The sequence below is a fragment of the Podarcis muralis genome, chromosome 18, assembly GCF_964188315.1.
Source record: "Podarcis muralis chromosome 18, rPodMur119.hap1.1, whole genome shotgun sequence".
Classification (NCBI taxonomy): domain Eukaryota; kingdom Metazoa; phylum Chordata; class Lepidosauria; order Squamata; family Lacertidae; genus Podarcis; species Podarcis muralis.
The window spans coordinates 7,581,249-7,593,962 of NC_135672.1; the positions used below are offsets into that span (position 1 = coordinate 7,581,249).

At 48.2% G+C, this 12,714-nt stretch overlaps 1 protein-coding gene across 1 annotated transcript in view; it reads right to left on the reverse strand.

Annotated features, from left to right (window-relative positions):
* The window catches only part of MAP2K2 (mitogen-activated protein kinase kinase 2), a 36,034-nt gene that overhangs the window by 11,943 nt on the left and 11,377 nt on the right, over window positions 1–12,714 (reverse strand). The window contains exons 2-7 of the mRNA XM_028713290.2: window positions 11,794–12,004; window positions 10,346–10,492; window positions 8,963–9,040; window positions 7,427–7,478; window positions 6,055–6,179; window positions 4,034–4,247 (exon numbers count right to left, since the gene is read on the reverse strand). Of these exons, the coding sequence (XP_028569123.1) occupies window positions 4,034–4,247; window positions 6,055–6,179; window positions 7,427–7,478; window positions 8,963–9,040; window positions 10,346–10,492; window positions 11,794–12,004 (827 nt within the window). The remainder of the gene's footprint in view (window positions 1–4,033; window positions 4,248–6,054; window positions 6,180–7,426; window positions 7,479–8,962; window positions 9,041–10,345; window positions 10,493–11,793; window positions 12,005–12,714) is intronic.

Sequence of the window (12,714 nt, forward strand, 5' to 3'; positions counted from 1 at the left end):
CCGCGGGACATCCCGCCGGGCTTGCAAGACTTGGGATAGCTTCCTGAAGCCTGGAGAGCGAGAGGGGTCGGTGCGCACGGACCCCTCTCGCTCTCCAGGCTTCAGCAAAAGCCTGCATTCGCACCATAGGACGCACACACATTTCCCCTTCATTTTTGGAGGGGAAAAAGTGCGTCCTATAGTGCGAAAAATACGGTATGTGCTATGTATGGACACAAACCATACAGCTTTCTCCTGGGGACAGCGCACTTGGGAAAGCTGCGCTGCTTAACAGCTCCCCGTCACCAAGCACATGTCACAACGCACACAAGGCTTTTGCTGCCTGGCTGGATGAGGGTGTAGTAAGAGAGATGATGTGTACTGGGGGCTGTGGGGTAAGAAAATTGGGAGAACGCTAAATGGATATGCCACCACCGCCAGCCCTTCAGTGAATGAGGCAGACGGCAAACCGAGAAGGTGGCTGGGGGTGGGTGAGGAGGAGGACTAGTTGCCCCCCTCGCAGTGTGCACAGGAATTCAGCTTTTTAAAAAATAGTCCAGCCCTCCACAAGGTCTGAGGGACAGTGGACCAGCCCCCTGAGGAAAAAACTTGCTGGCCCCTTTTTTAGACTAATCTACCTACCCATGAAGGGTGGCGCTGTGGGTTAAACCACAGAGCCTAGGACTTGCCGACCAGAAGGTTGGCGGTTCCAATCCCGGCGACGGGGTGAACTCCCGTTGCTCGGTCCCTGCTCCTGCCAACCTAGCAGTTCGAAAGCACGTCAAAGTGCAAGTAGATCAATAGGTACCGCTCCAGCGGGAAGGTAAACGGTGTTTCCGTGCGCTGCTCTGGTTCGCCAGAAGCGGCTTAGTCCTGCTTGCCACATGACCTGGAAGCTGGACGCCAGCTCTCTCGGCTAGTAAAGCGAGATGAGCGCCGCAACCCCAGAGTCGGTCACAAATGGACCTAATGGTCAGGGGTCCCTTTACCTTTACCTACCCTTGTGCCATCTGAAACCAAAGAGGCATATTGGTTGTCAGATATGACCCCCCCCCAAGCTCTCCTACTCTATGACGGTGTGGAATAAGAGGGTTGCATTGAACACTGCAGTTCTGGAACAGCGGTCTTCTGCAATTGAACTTTCCCCTCCTCTCCCCTGAATGAGGGGTGTGTGTGTGTGTGTGTGTGTGTGCCACCTGGCACCCTCAGTATCTTTTCTGAAGGGTGGGGAGACCCCCCAGAGCGGATCGGAGGGCTGCGCAGGGGAAAGAGAAGAAGGTGGAGTCGCACTGCAGAAGCGGAACTACAGTGGTACCTCGGGTTAAGAACTTAAATTCGTTCCGGAGGTCCATTCTTAACCTGAAACTGTTCTTAACCTGAGGCACTACTTTAGCTAATGGGGCCTCCCGCTGTCACCGCTGCGCGATTTCTGTTCTCATCCTGAAGCAAAGTTCTTAACCCGAGGTACTATTTCTGGGTTAGCGGAGTCTGCAACCTGAAGCGTCTGTAACCCGAGGTACCACTGTATAAGGCTTTGGCTGCAACCCAAATTGCGTTCGCTCTTTGTCTAATTGGAGGTGGTCCTAGCCTCTCTCATACACACCCTTTGGGATGAAATCTTACAAACGATGCGCTGCGCAGGAGTCTTAAAATACTACCTTGACAGGGACATACAATCCACCACCCCCCCAAGTGCTGGCAGGGAAAAGGCCAAGAGGAAACACGAGAGAGGTCTGTAGAAGAATGTGGCATATAAATAAGCCAATTAATAATGATTACGATGATGCATTATATTGCATGGGTTTGTCTCAATTGGAAGCATACCCAAACCAAGCTCTCTCCTGGCTAATCAAGCGATGTACATTTACACTTAAAGAGCTGCCTAATTGGCAACTTTGTTTGCACAACCATTAAGGAAAGGAAATTTTGGAAGTGACTCTAGCCAGTGGTTAAGATCCGTACACGAAGGCCCGCAAAATTCCCTCCGGCACAGGTAACTGTGGTCGGCTTTTGAGTATTAAATCACTCTTGATCTTTTAAATCTGAATTTACTGAAGCAAGCGGCACACATTATACCCTTTTATGATTTGTGGTTGCTATAATATTTGTGTGCAGCGTCCGTTTCGGGAGCGGAGCAGACTATTTAAAAAAGCCCTCAAGGCACGTTTAAATTAGACCTATTCCTTCTATTCATGGCTACTCAGAACAGATTCACTCAGTTTTAATGGACATGGCTAATTTAGGTCCATTAATTTCAAGAGATCGACTCTGTCTCGGAGTTAGCTGGATACAACCCCCTATGCTTGAGGACAGGGAGTTCCTATTACCAGGTATTAGGGGCGACGGGGGCAAGCTACCTCTACCATTAATACATTTATATTTTGGCTTTCTTTCAAGGATCTCATTCTTCCTCCACTTTTACGTAGTTTAGGATAAAAGATAGTGATGGGCCAAAAGTCACCCAGTGACCTTTATGGCTGATTGGAGGTTTATTGCCCCCCAGGTGTTGCTACAACTTCCATCAGTCCAGGGTGGGAATAGCAATCTACAGTGGTGCCTCGCAAGACGAAATTAATTCGTTCCGCGAGTTTTGTCGTCTTGCGGTTTTTTTCGTCTTGCGAAGCACGGTGTCAGGAAAGTTTTGGGAAAAGCTTCAAAAATCACCAAAGTCTTTAAAAACCTCAAAAAAGGCTACCACACCGCGTGCTATGAGTTGCTCCTCGAAGTCCAAGTCGCAACTGTATTAACGGTGTTAAGAAAAAGGAAACAAACTTGCAAGACGTTTCCGTCTTGCGAAGCAAGCCCATAGGGAAAATCGTCTTGCGAAGCAGCTCAAAAAACAAAAAACCCTTTCGTCTAGCGAGTTTTTTGTCTTGCGAGGCATTCGTCTTGTGAGGTACCACTGTAGATTACTGCAATGCATTATACATAGGGCTGCCTCTAAAGACAGTTCGGAAATTTCAGGTGGTGCAGAATTCAGCGGCCAGGTTGCTCACCGGAGCAAGAGAGTTTGACCATATTACACCGATCCTGGTCCAACTGCACTGGCTACCGGTTAGTTTCCGGGCCCAATTCAAATTGCTGGTTTTGACCTATAAAGCCTGAAATGGCTCAGGACCACAATACCTCAAAGACCGCCTCTTTCCAGATGAACCTACCCAGATCATCTTCCGATGCTCTCCTTCAGGTGCCTCCTCCTTGAGAGGTTCAGAGGGTGGCAACACGAGAACGGGGCCTTCTCTGCAGTGGCTCCCCATCTGTGGAATGCTCTCCCCAGGGAAGTTCGCCTGGCGCCTTCATTATACACCTTTAGGCGCCAGGCAAAAACGTTCCTTTTTAACCAGGCCCTTGGTTGATCCGATTTACATCCTATGCCCCTTCAAAATGTGTTTTTTTGAGGGAGGGGGTGCTATTGGGTTGTTGTTTTTATTTTTATTATTGTGGTTTTATACCTTGATTTTATTCTGCGAACCGCCCGGAGACCCCTGGGTATAGGGCAGTACAGTAGTACCTCAGGTTAAGTACTTAATTCGTTCCAGAGGTCCGTTCTTAACCTGAAACTGTTCTTAACCTGAGGCACCACTTTAGCTAATGGGGCCTCCTGCTGCCGCCGCGCCACCAGAGCACGATTTCTGTTCTCATCCTGATGCAAAGTTCTTAACCTGAAGCACTATTTCTGGGTTAGCAGAGTCTGTAACCTGAAGCGTAAGTAACCTGAAGCGTATGTAACCTGAGGTACCACTGTATATAAATCCAGTAAATAATAATAATAATATAGCAACACTGGGGAGGGGTAGATGCTCCCCACACCTGCTCTAACCAATACACCAAACTGCCTCAAGACCTCTCGTGAGCATTCACAGAGGTTTTCGGGAGGCCACTGTCAGGGCTCCTTCGTCTGGTCCAAATTAACTTGGCAACGCTAACCTAGAGCAATCAGACCCAGTTTCGCTCTGGCACCCCGAACTGGGAAACAAATCCCAGTGGCTAAAACCTGACCGTCAACAACACCTCTCCCCCCCCCCCCCGCCCCTTGTCCTCATGCAACGCTTACCGCTAACAGGGCGTCCTGGGGGCCTGGGCCGTGGTGAGATGCTGTGGGATTCCCCTTCTGCCCCATCGAACACGGGGCGGCCGAATATCGCTTCCAGTTCCTTGGCGTCTGGCGGAGGGATGGGATACCTTCCAATCGACAGCTCCACCAGAGAGAGGCCCATGCTCCAGATATCAGACTGGACCGAATAGTGAGTACCTTGTAAGCGCTCAGGCTGCAAGCGGTCAAAACAAGAGAGGTGGGTTAGTTCGGGCTTGAACCACAACCAACCTGAAGCCTGACCTGAAATGGTACTTTGCAGCCTGTTGCCTAGTCCGGATGAAGGAGTGGGCGACCTTGAGAAATAAAAGAAGAATTTTGGAATTACGGCGGCCCCGGGCTTTCAGAATTGCAATGCCTGAAAAAAGGCAGAAGAGATCACCAGCCAAATAAGGAACCCATCATCATAGACAGACCTCCTTTCTTCTTTTTCCTTTGCGGAAGCAAATATCAAGAATGGGAACTGTACTACAGTTTGGGATCAGCACGTTTAATTTTACCCCCCAAGTGGTCAGTGAAGAACCTCTTACTTTGCATAGTCCATCACTAACGTTGGAGGTACTATTTGTATTCCTCAGCAGAATGTTGTTTCTGCTTATTGCAATGTAACCAGTGGCAAGTGTTCTTAAATATGGCTCTCTTCTCCCCGCCAATACAGTATGCCCGCATCCTAAGCGTATTTTAACTTGCGTGATTCTAACGACATGTGGGGAAGGTGAGGGTGCACCTGTGGGAAGTTGGATTATCCTGCGCGATCTCGAGAGAGCACCCCCAGCAGTAGCAGAGATGGCATGCCTAGCGCAGGAAGCAAAGCCAGGAGCTTAATACCTGTTTTTGTAATGCCAAGCAGCTCTGGGGCTGCCAAAGATTCTCTTTCTCTCCTCCCCATCACCATCTGCTTTATAGAAGATAAACTGGCTAGCCATGGGGTGGCTCCAATTATGGTAACACAATTTTGGGTTCACACGATTTTCGTGCATATATATTACCCTTGAAACCGAACCCCTGTGGGTCAACTGTCCATCCAAGCCACGCTTTGCTGTTGTTTCACCACCTCTGTTTTAGTACCATCGTATTCATTCCGGATGAACTTACCTGCCATTTATTAGACAGCCTTGAGCTGACAAACTTTGACCATCTTCACCTACAGTAAACTATAAACACCACGGGGCTTCCACAGATCTTTCTCAATTCTCAAAAAGTCCTTATGAAAATAAAATCCACAGCCAGGGAATCCACAGCCCATTTGGATCGGGGAGAAAAGCTTAAAAACATAAATACTAGAGTTTGGGGGTTTTTTTGGACCATTAGTTGGACTTTACAGTCATCAAACTTTCTTGGCCCATACCAAGGTCTTCATACGTTAAGTATATACGGTATTTTTTGCTCTATAAGACTCACTTTTTCCCTCCTAAAAAGTAAGGGGAAATGTGTGCGCGTCCTATGGAGTGAATGAAGGCTGCGCAGCTATCCCAGAAGCCAGAACAGCAAGAGGGATTGCTGCTTTCACTGTGCAGAGATCCCTCTTGCTGTTCTGGCTTCTGAGATTCAGAATATTTTTTTTCTTGTTTTCCTCCTCCAAAAACTAGGTGCGTCTTCTGGTCTGGTGCGTCTTATAGAACAAAAAATACGGTAATTTAATAAAGTGATACCCGAGAATGAAAATGTACCCAGTATCTGCAGCATGGTATTAACCGTCATAAGCATGGTATTAACAGTTGTAAGACAACACATCACGGATGGAGCAGCAGTGGCCATCCAGATGTTTTCAGACTGCGACTCCTATTATCCCTGTCCACTGGGCTGGGCTGGACTAGGGCTGATGGGAGTCTAATGCCACTCGGCGGGGGCCGCCGGTTCTCCAAGCCCCCAACTGGGTGCTGCTCAAATGTATCACCTTAGGAGCCACCCACTTCTGATGCAAAACACACACACACACACACAACCAAAGGTGGCACAACAAACATAGCAAAGGGACCTACCGACATATAGGAACGAGTGCCCACGAAGGAATTCGCCATGGAGTCGATCAGCTGGCCGCTGACTCCAAAATCACAGAGCTTAATCTCTCCCCGGGAATTCACCAGGATGTTAGAAGGCTTCACATCTGAAAATAGATTTTTGAGAGAAAAGGCTGAAAGGAGGGGAAATGTCAGAGTGTGTGCAATTCAAGCAATGGGGGCAGCCCTTAGTGAAGGTTCTACACACCCTCAGAGCATTCAGCTTTCTGTTTTGGTTTTTAATGAAAACGAATGAATGAATGCAATTTCCTAGCCACCATGGCTATTCTGCAATTTTCTCCAACATGGTGCTCTCCATGGTGTTGTCAGACTACTTCTCCCATCATCTCTGTCCATTGGCAAAGTTAGCTGGGGTTGATGGAAGTTGGAGTCCGGTAACACCTGGAGGGCAGCAGCACACCTAGGAAGGCTGCGTCTGATTGAATTTTGGAAGCACTGAAGTCCTGCAAAGCAACCAGGGCCTTTTCAAAGATAAACACCCAGCAACTCAGCATGGAAAGTGGCTGGGGGTGGGAGAGAGGCCTTTGAGAGGTGCTGCCAATCAGTATGGCCTCCTGGCAACTGCACCTCAACCCATCACTCATGGTAGTACTGGCGGTGTTCGAATCACACATACGGCTGGAGCAAAACAAAAGAAAGAGAGGGAGGGAGGGAATCAAATTGCCTCCAAGCCAAAGGCCAGGTGGAACAACTCTGTCTTACAGGCCCTGCGGAAAGAAATCAGATCCTGCAGGGCCCTGGTCTCACGAGGCAGAGCGTTCTGCCAGACCGGGGCCAGAGTTGAAAAGGCCCTGGCTCTGGTTGAAGCCAATCTAACTTCCTTAGGGCCCGGGACCACTAGGGTATTGCTAGTTATGGACCTTGAGGCTCTCCGTGGGGCATACTAGGTGAGGCAGTCCCGTAGGTACGAGGGTCCTAGGCCGTGAAGGGCTTTAAAGGTCAAAAGCAGCACCTTAAATCTGACCCTGTACTCCACCGGGAGTCAGTGCAGCTTGAAAAGCACTGGGTGAATATGCTCCCATGGCAAAGACCCCGGGAGGAGCCTCGCTGCAGCATGTGGAATTCAGATACCCTCCTGTCTGTTAACCGTAGAGAGCAAGTGGGGTGTAACCAAGGAATCCTTGGCATGTTCTGGCACGACGGTGCTTGCTTGGTTGTTTCCAAGTCCGACTCAAGCCAAAATGGAGCTCCAGAAAGAGAGTGGTTTGCAAAGTCAGCGCCTTGAAACGCAGTAAGCGTTGAAACCAAGTCTACGTATGTCCACTGCGCTTGTGGAATCTGGGTTCCCTCGGCACAAAAGACCCTCGCAGAGCTTTCCCAGCTGCTCACTCACCTCTGTGCATGATCTGGTGCTTCTCTCGTAAGTAGGCCAATCCTCGCAGAACCTGGTGATGGGGCGGGGGAGGTGGGGAAAGGGGAAGAGAGGAGAAGGGAAAGGTCAGGGCGCCCTGAGGATTTGGAAAGCTGAAGGCTTTGCAAGGTGGAAATCAGGCTCTTCTGGATCAAGGAAGACAAAGGCTGCCAAGTGTTGGCCAATGCAACAGATTGCAAAAGAGGAAGGGAGACTGCAACACCTTTTCTTCCTTCATGGACTGACTGGTTCCCTCTCACCATACTGGCTGGTCCAGAAATAACCAGATCCAATTATGTTCAGGTCCCCACGCCAAAATTTTGAGTGGGGCTTGAGGGGGCAGACGTATTTGATGTTTCTGCTCCTTCCCCATTCCTCCCCCCTCATTTCATTCTGTTTGGGCCAGAACCTTTCACGGGAACTTACGTTTCTCTGAGCCTCCACTATAGATCTATGCTTGGGTCTTGCCACCTCAACAATTGCCCTGCTTTTTCATCCATCATTGCCTATTTTTTGTTCTCCTTTGACTATAACCTGCCTTTGGTCGCCTAATCCACTTGATTGACTGACACTCACCATTGAAATTAATGGAGCCAAATTAGTCATGTCCATCAAATGGGCCTAATCTTGAGCAGGACTGACATTTGATAAAGGCAATTTCCCCCCTCCATTTGGGGAAGTTCTCTTCCATGTTAAAGGAGGGAGCCCTCAAAACCATCAACAGTTTAAGGTAAGGAAGAGCAGCCGAGAAACTCGATGAACTTTTGTTCCTGAAAAGTGGTTATTAATTATTGTTAAAAGAAATCATGCAACGCCTTTCATTTAGAGAAGAAGTACGAAGGCAACTGGTTATTTTTTAGACACCCTGTAAGCAAGGGGGGGGGAGAGAATTGTTATCCTTCTCTACTTCATCAGAACTGAGCTGCTAATACAATTGTACTTTGGTTTTTGAACAGCTTAGTTCTCAAACATTTTGGCTCCCAAACGCCGCAAACCTGGAAGTGACTGTTCCGGTTTGCGAACTATTTTGGGAAGCTGAACGTCCGACGTGGCTTCCGATTAGCCGCAGGTGCTTCCAGTTAAAGACTGGCAGTGATCTACCCCCTTTTTAGGGTTCAGGTCAAAGTTGAGCTTTCTTTAGGGAGGAGGAAAGCCCCGTTTTGGGGGGGTTCAGGGCAAAAATGTTGAGCTTAGGGGAGCCTGTTGGACGTGCCTGCTGTAGAGGGTAAAGTGTCAGTCCCCAAGAAAGTGCCCTAAAAAGGCTGCATAAAAACACTGAATTTCCAAAGGGGAGAAGGCAGAAAGGACATCTAATGGAAGGAGAAACAAAAAACGGAGAAGATGCTGGGGGGGGGGGGGCATTCACATGAATCATGGAGGGTTCCTGCTAGAGATTTCTGAGGCCAGTCTACCGGGAAACAAATCCATTTCCAAGTGTTCTATTGAACCAAGCTGAGCCTATTTTCTTTAAACAAGCTTATTATTATTTTTTAAAGAGGAAGGCAACAGCATACTCACCGCTATGCTGACTTTCCCCAAGATATCCTCAGGAATTCTCTTGGCTTCTTTCAAAACCTGATCTAGGGAACCTCCATCCTAAACTCAGAGGAAAAGAGACCAGCTGACATAAAGTAAGATATTGGCCATAACCACAGTTCACACAAAAAAAGTTGACAAGGTGAAGTTCGCTCTTGTCTGCAGAATGTATTGAGAGATCACAAATACAGCTCACAGAAGTGCATTCCAAACCTCTGAAATGGCAATTTGAGAAGACGCCACTTCTTGCGGAAACTGATCTGGTCTCTGAACAAGCTGGAACTTGAATTAGGGCCTCCCCAGCTGACCTTAAGCATCAGGGAGGTTCATATGTGAATAGCCACTCCCACAAGGCTCCCAAGACTTTTGCAAGAAGGGGGAAAGATATGGCTTGATCAAGTGGCGAAAGAACCTGATTACAGGTATAAGCAAGAGTCATGACTGGAAAACACACTGGCCCCTATTTAGCCCCCCAAGGTTATTGCTGGTGTCTGCGAATCAGAGACATTGTCTTCATTCTGCGCAAGGCTTGCTTCTAGAAAAATAACACGGTGCTGGCAGCTAGGATTTTAATTCCTCCCCCCCCCCCACCCGCACTAGGAACACCTTCAGGGTTATATAATTAAGAGCAGAATTTTTTTAAAAGACATGGAGTGCCAGGCAGGCAACAAGCGGCCAATGCAGAAACTCAGAGGAAAACACAAGAATTGCTACACATTCAATGCAAGAACGTTATGCTGCTTCTGCATGTCCTAGATCAGGGGTCTGCAACCTTTAAGACAAAAAGAGCCGCTTGGACCCGTTTCCGAAGAAAAAAAACCTGGGAGCCGCAAAACTCGCCATTATAAAAATAACTTTTTTGTCACTTTTTTAAAAATTATTTCTTTGTTTGACCCCTCAGAATTACTCCTCCTCATAGAAATAAACGTTAAATTAACAAGTTACCTTTTTGTGTGTGTGTGTGTTATTCACTCCCCTTCAAAACAGTGACCAGCGTACATGCCCCCTTTCAGTGCAGTGACCAGCGTACATGCCCCTTACAATGTAGTGGGGGGGCGGGAAGGTGACGTCGGACGGTGCGTGACTAATGCACGCACCACCCCCCATGTGACGTCACAGCCAGTACAGCGCCCGCCACAGTGGGGAGTGTCGGGGCGCACAATGCGCCTCCTCCCCTTGCTGGTATCCGCCCCGGAGCCGCAGCAAAGGTGTAAAAGAGCCACATGCGGCTCCGGAGCCGCGGGTTGCAGACCCCTGTCCTAGATGGAAGGATTAGCTACAGTCAGAGGTTGTTGCTCTGACTAGTGCTGAACAGGGTATGTGTCTTGCTTAAGAAGGAGGGAAAGAAAAACTATGCTGATTTACCATATGCTCCATGCAGATGCTTATCTCCCCATCGCTGTAGAAGGCGCCATAGAAACCCACAATGTATGGAGAGTTACACTCGTGAAGCACCTGGAGCTCGCGGATTATCTGGTTTCGGATGGCAGGTTTGATCTCCAGGTGAATCAGCTGTGGGGAGAAGAGGGAGGGGGTGGGGAATGAAGGAACAAAGGGGATAAAAGGCTGCATCAGAAACTACTTCCATATTGCCACCCAAAGGCACTTTAAGGAGAAACTCCAGCCCCTTTTTTTTTTAGACAGCTGAACATGACCAACCGTGGGAAGAAGAGGGGGAGACTATAAGTTGTTTCAGGAATGGTTCATCACGGGGGGGAAAGCCAACAAACTGAAGGAGGACTGATGGGGGGGAAAGTGTATTGGCTGTATTGCACCAAACGTGTCATGGCAATTTTTAGAGACAGGTAAATAAAAAAATGTCCAGTGGCACCTTAAGAGACCAACTAAGGTATGAGGTTTCGTGTGCATGTTATACCCAGAACAAACTTAGTTGGTCTCTAAGGTGCTACTGGACAATTTATTTATTTTTATTTCAACTGCGTCAGACCAACATGGCTACCTACCTGAATTTAGAGACAGGTGTGTGTGTAAAAGAAAACAGGACAAGAAGTTAAAGTGTCAGACCAGGTCTGCATTCAAGTCCCCACCCAGCTATGAAGTGAGCCACTCACTCTTATCTCAGCCAAACATATTCCATGAGATTGCAGAGAAGACAAACTCAAGGAAGGCGAACCAAGGAAGGCAAGCTCATTTTTTTGGGGGGGGGGGGATGCAATATATATACAGAAGGCGACCATTATAGGTGCATCTAATTGACACGCAAATGCTGGCACATGGGTCCTTTTGGACCCAGAAGTAGGCAGAACAGGGGCATAACGGGAGGCTTATATGTGCTCCACTGATGGGGGGGGGGGGCTGTACAGCGAACAAACAAACTGATTAAAGACACTAGAAAGATACAAATTCAAATCTTTTTCAAGCTAGCCAAGAAGCTTTAATACAGTGGTACCTTGGTTTATGAACTTAATCCGTTCTGGAAGTCCATTCTTAAACCAAAGTGTTCTTAAACCAAGGCGTGCTTTCCCATAGCAGCTGGAGACTCAGTTTACAAATGGAACACACTCAACGTGTTCTGCTTCCAAGGCAAAGTTCACAAACCAAAACACCTACTTCCGGGTCTGCAGCGTTCTTAATCCAAGTTGTTTATAAACTAAGCTGCTCTTGAACCAAGGTGCATTAAATGAGGTGGCTAGTGACAGCTCAGGCCACATGCCTGCTAGATTTGGCTCGCCCCCACAGAATTCTCATCACAGATTTACTGGCTATGGCTCAACTGTTTCTTGCCACCTCTGCAGATGCCCCCAAACATTTGGTCACACCGGATGAGACATCACCCTCCTCCTCCTCCTCACCTTCCGTGCCATGATTAGCCCTGAGGGTTTGTGTTGTACTTTGGTGACCACTCCACCATTACCGGCTCCCAGCTCAGAAATCCTCTCGAAATCATCATCTTTCAGCTCTCCAACTTTGGCCTTCTGGGTGAGAAAAGCCTCCAACCGTTTCTTCTGCTGCTCATCCAGTTCCAGTTCTTCCAGTTTCTTCTGGAGGTCAACAAGATGTGCTCTTCAAGGAAAGACGGGGGGAAACTGTTGAGTCTCCTAGGATTCCCAGTCGGTCCCGCTGCTTCTACCAAAGCCTGAGAAGTGAGACTATTTGCTGGCCATAGATTAATCTTTTTAACTTAACTTCGACAGAGTTGGAATGGACCCTGAGGATCCCAACCCCCTGCAATGCAGAAATGTGCAGCTGCCCCATACAGGGATCGAACCTGCAACCTTGCCGTTATCAGCACCACATGCTAACCAACTGAGCTATAATAGTCCCCTGGGCCCTGCACATAAACTACCATGGCAAATCACTCTTACGTTGTCACGACCCTCAAAACTGTGGTGCCAGAGTCTAGGGATTTTCACTATGTGAGACTGGCTTCTAAGTATTCAGTGCTGACTCCTAGGAAACTGAAGCACCATCAACTTATTTGGTAGTATTCCTGAAGGGGCTTATCTAGCAAGACAACATGTAAGGAAACACAGCGATCTCTCTCCAGCTAAGTGCGCTGAGTTGCAACCCACTCTCTAACGATGGCATGAAGGTGTAAAGGCGATCCTACGTTACGTATTGTGGTGAAGGAAAGCTGCTTTGGAGAGAGCGCCTTTTACCCCCCTTTTCTTGCCCAACTGCCCACACCCTCCTTGTGTGTTTTGTGCATTAAGGGTGCATTCTGACATTCCCATAGCAGCAGCAGCTCTTCTGCCCAGGTCAAATTTATTCTT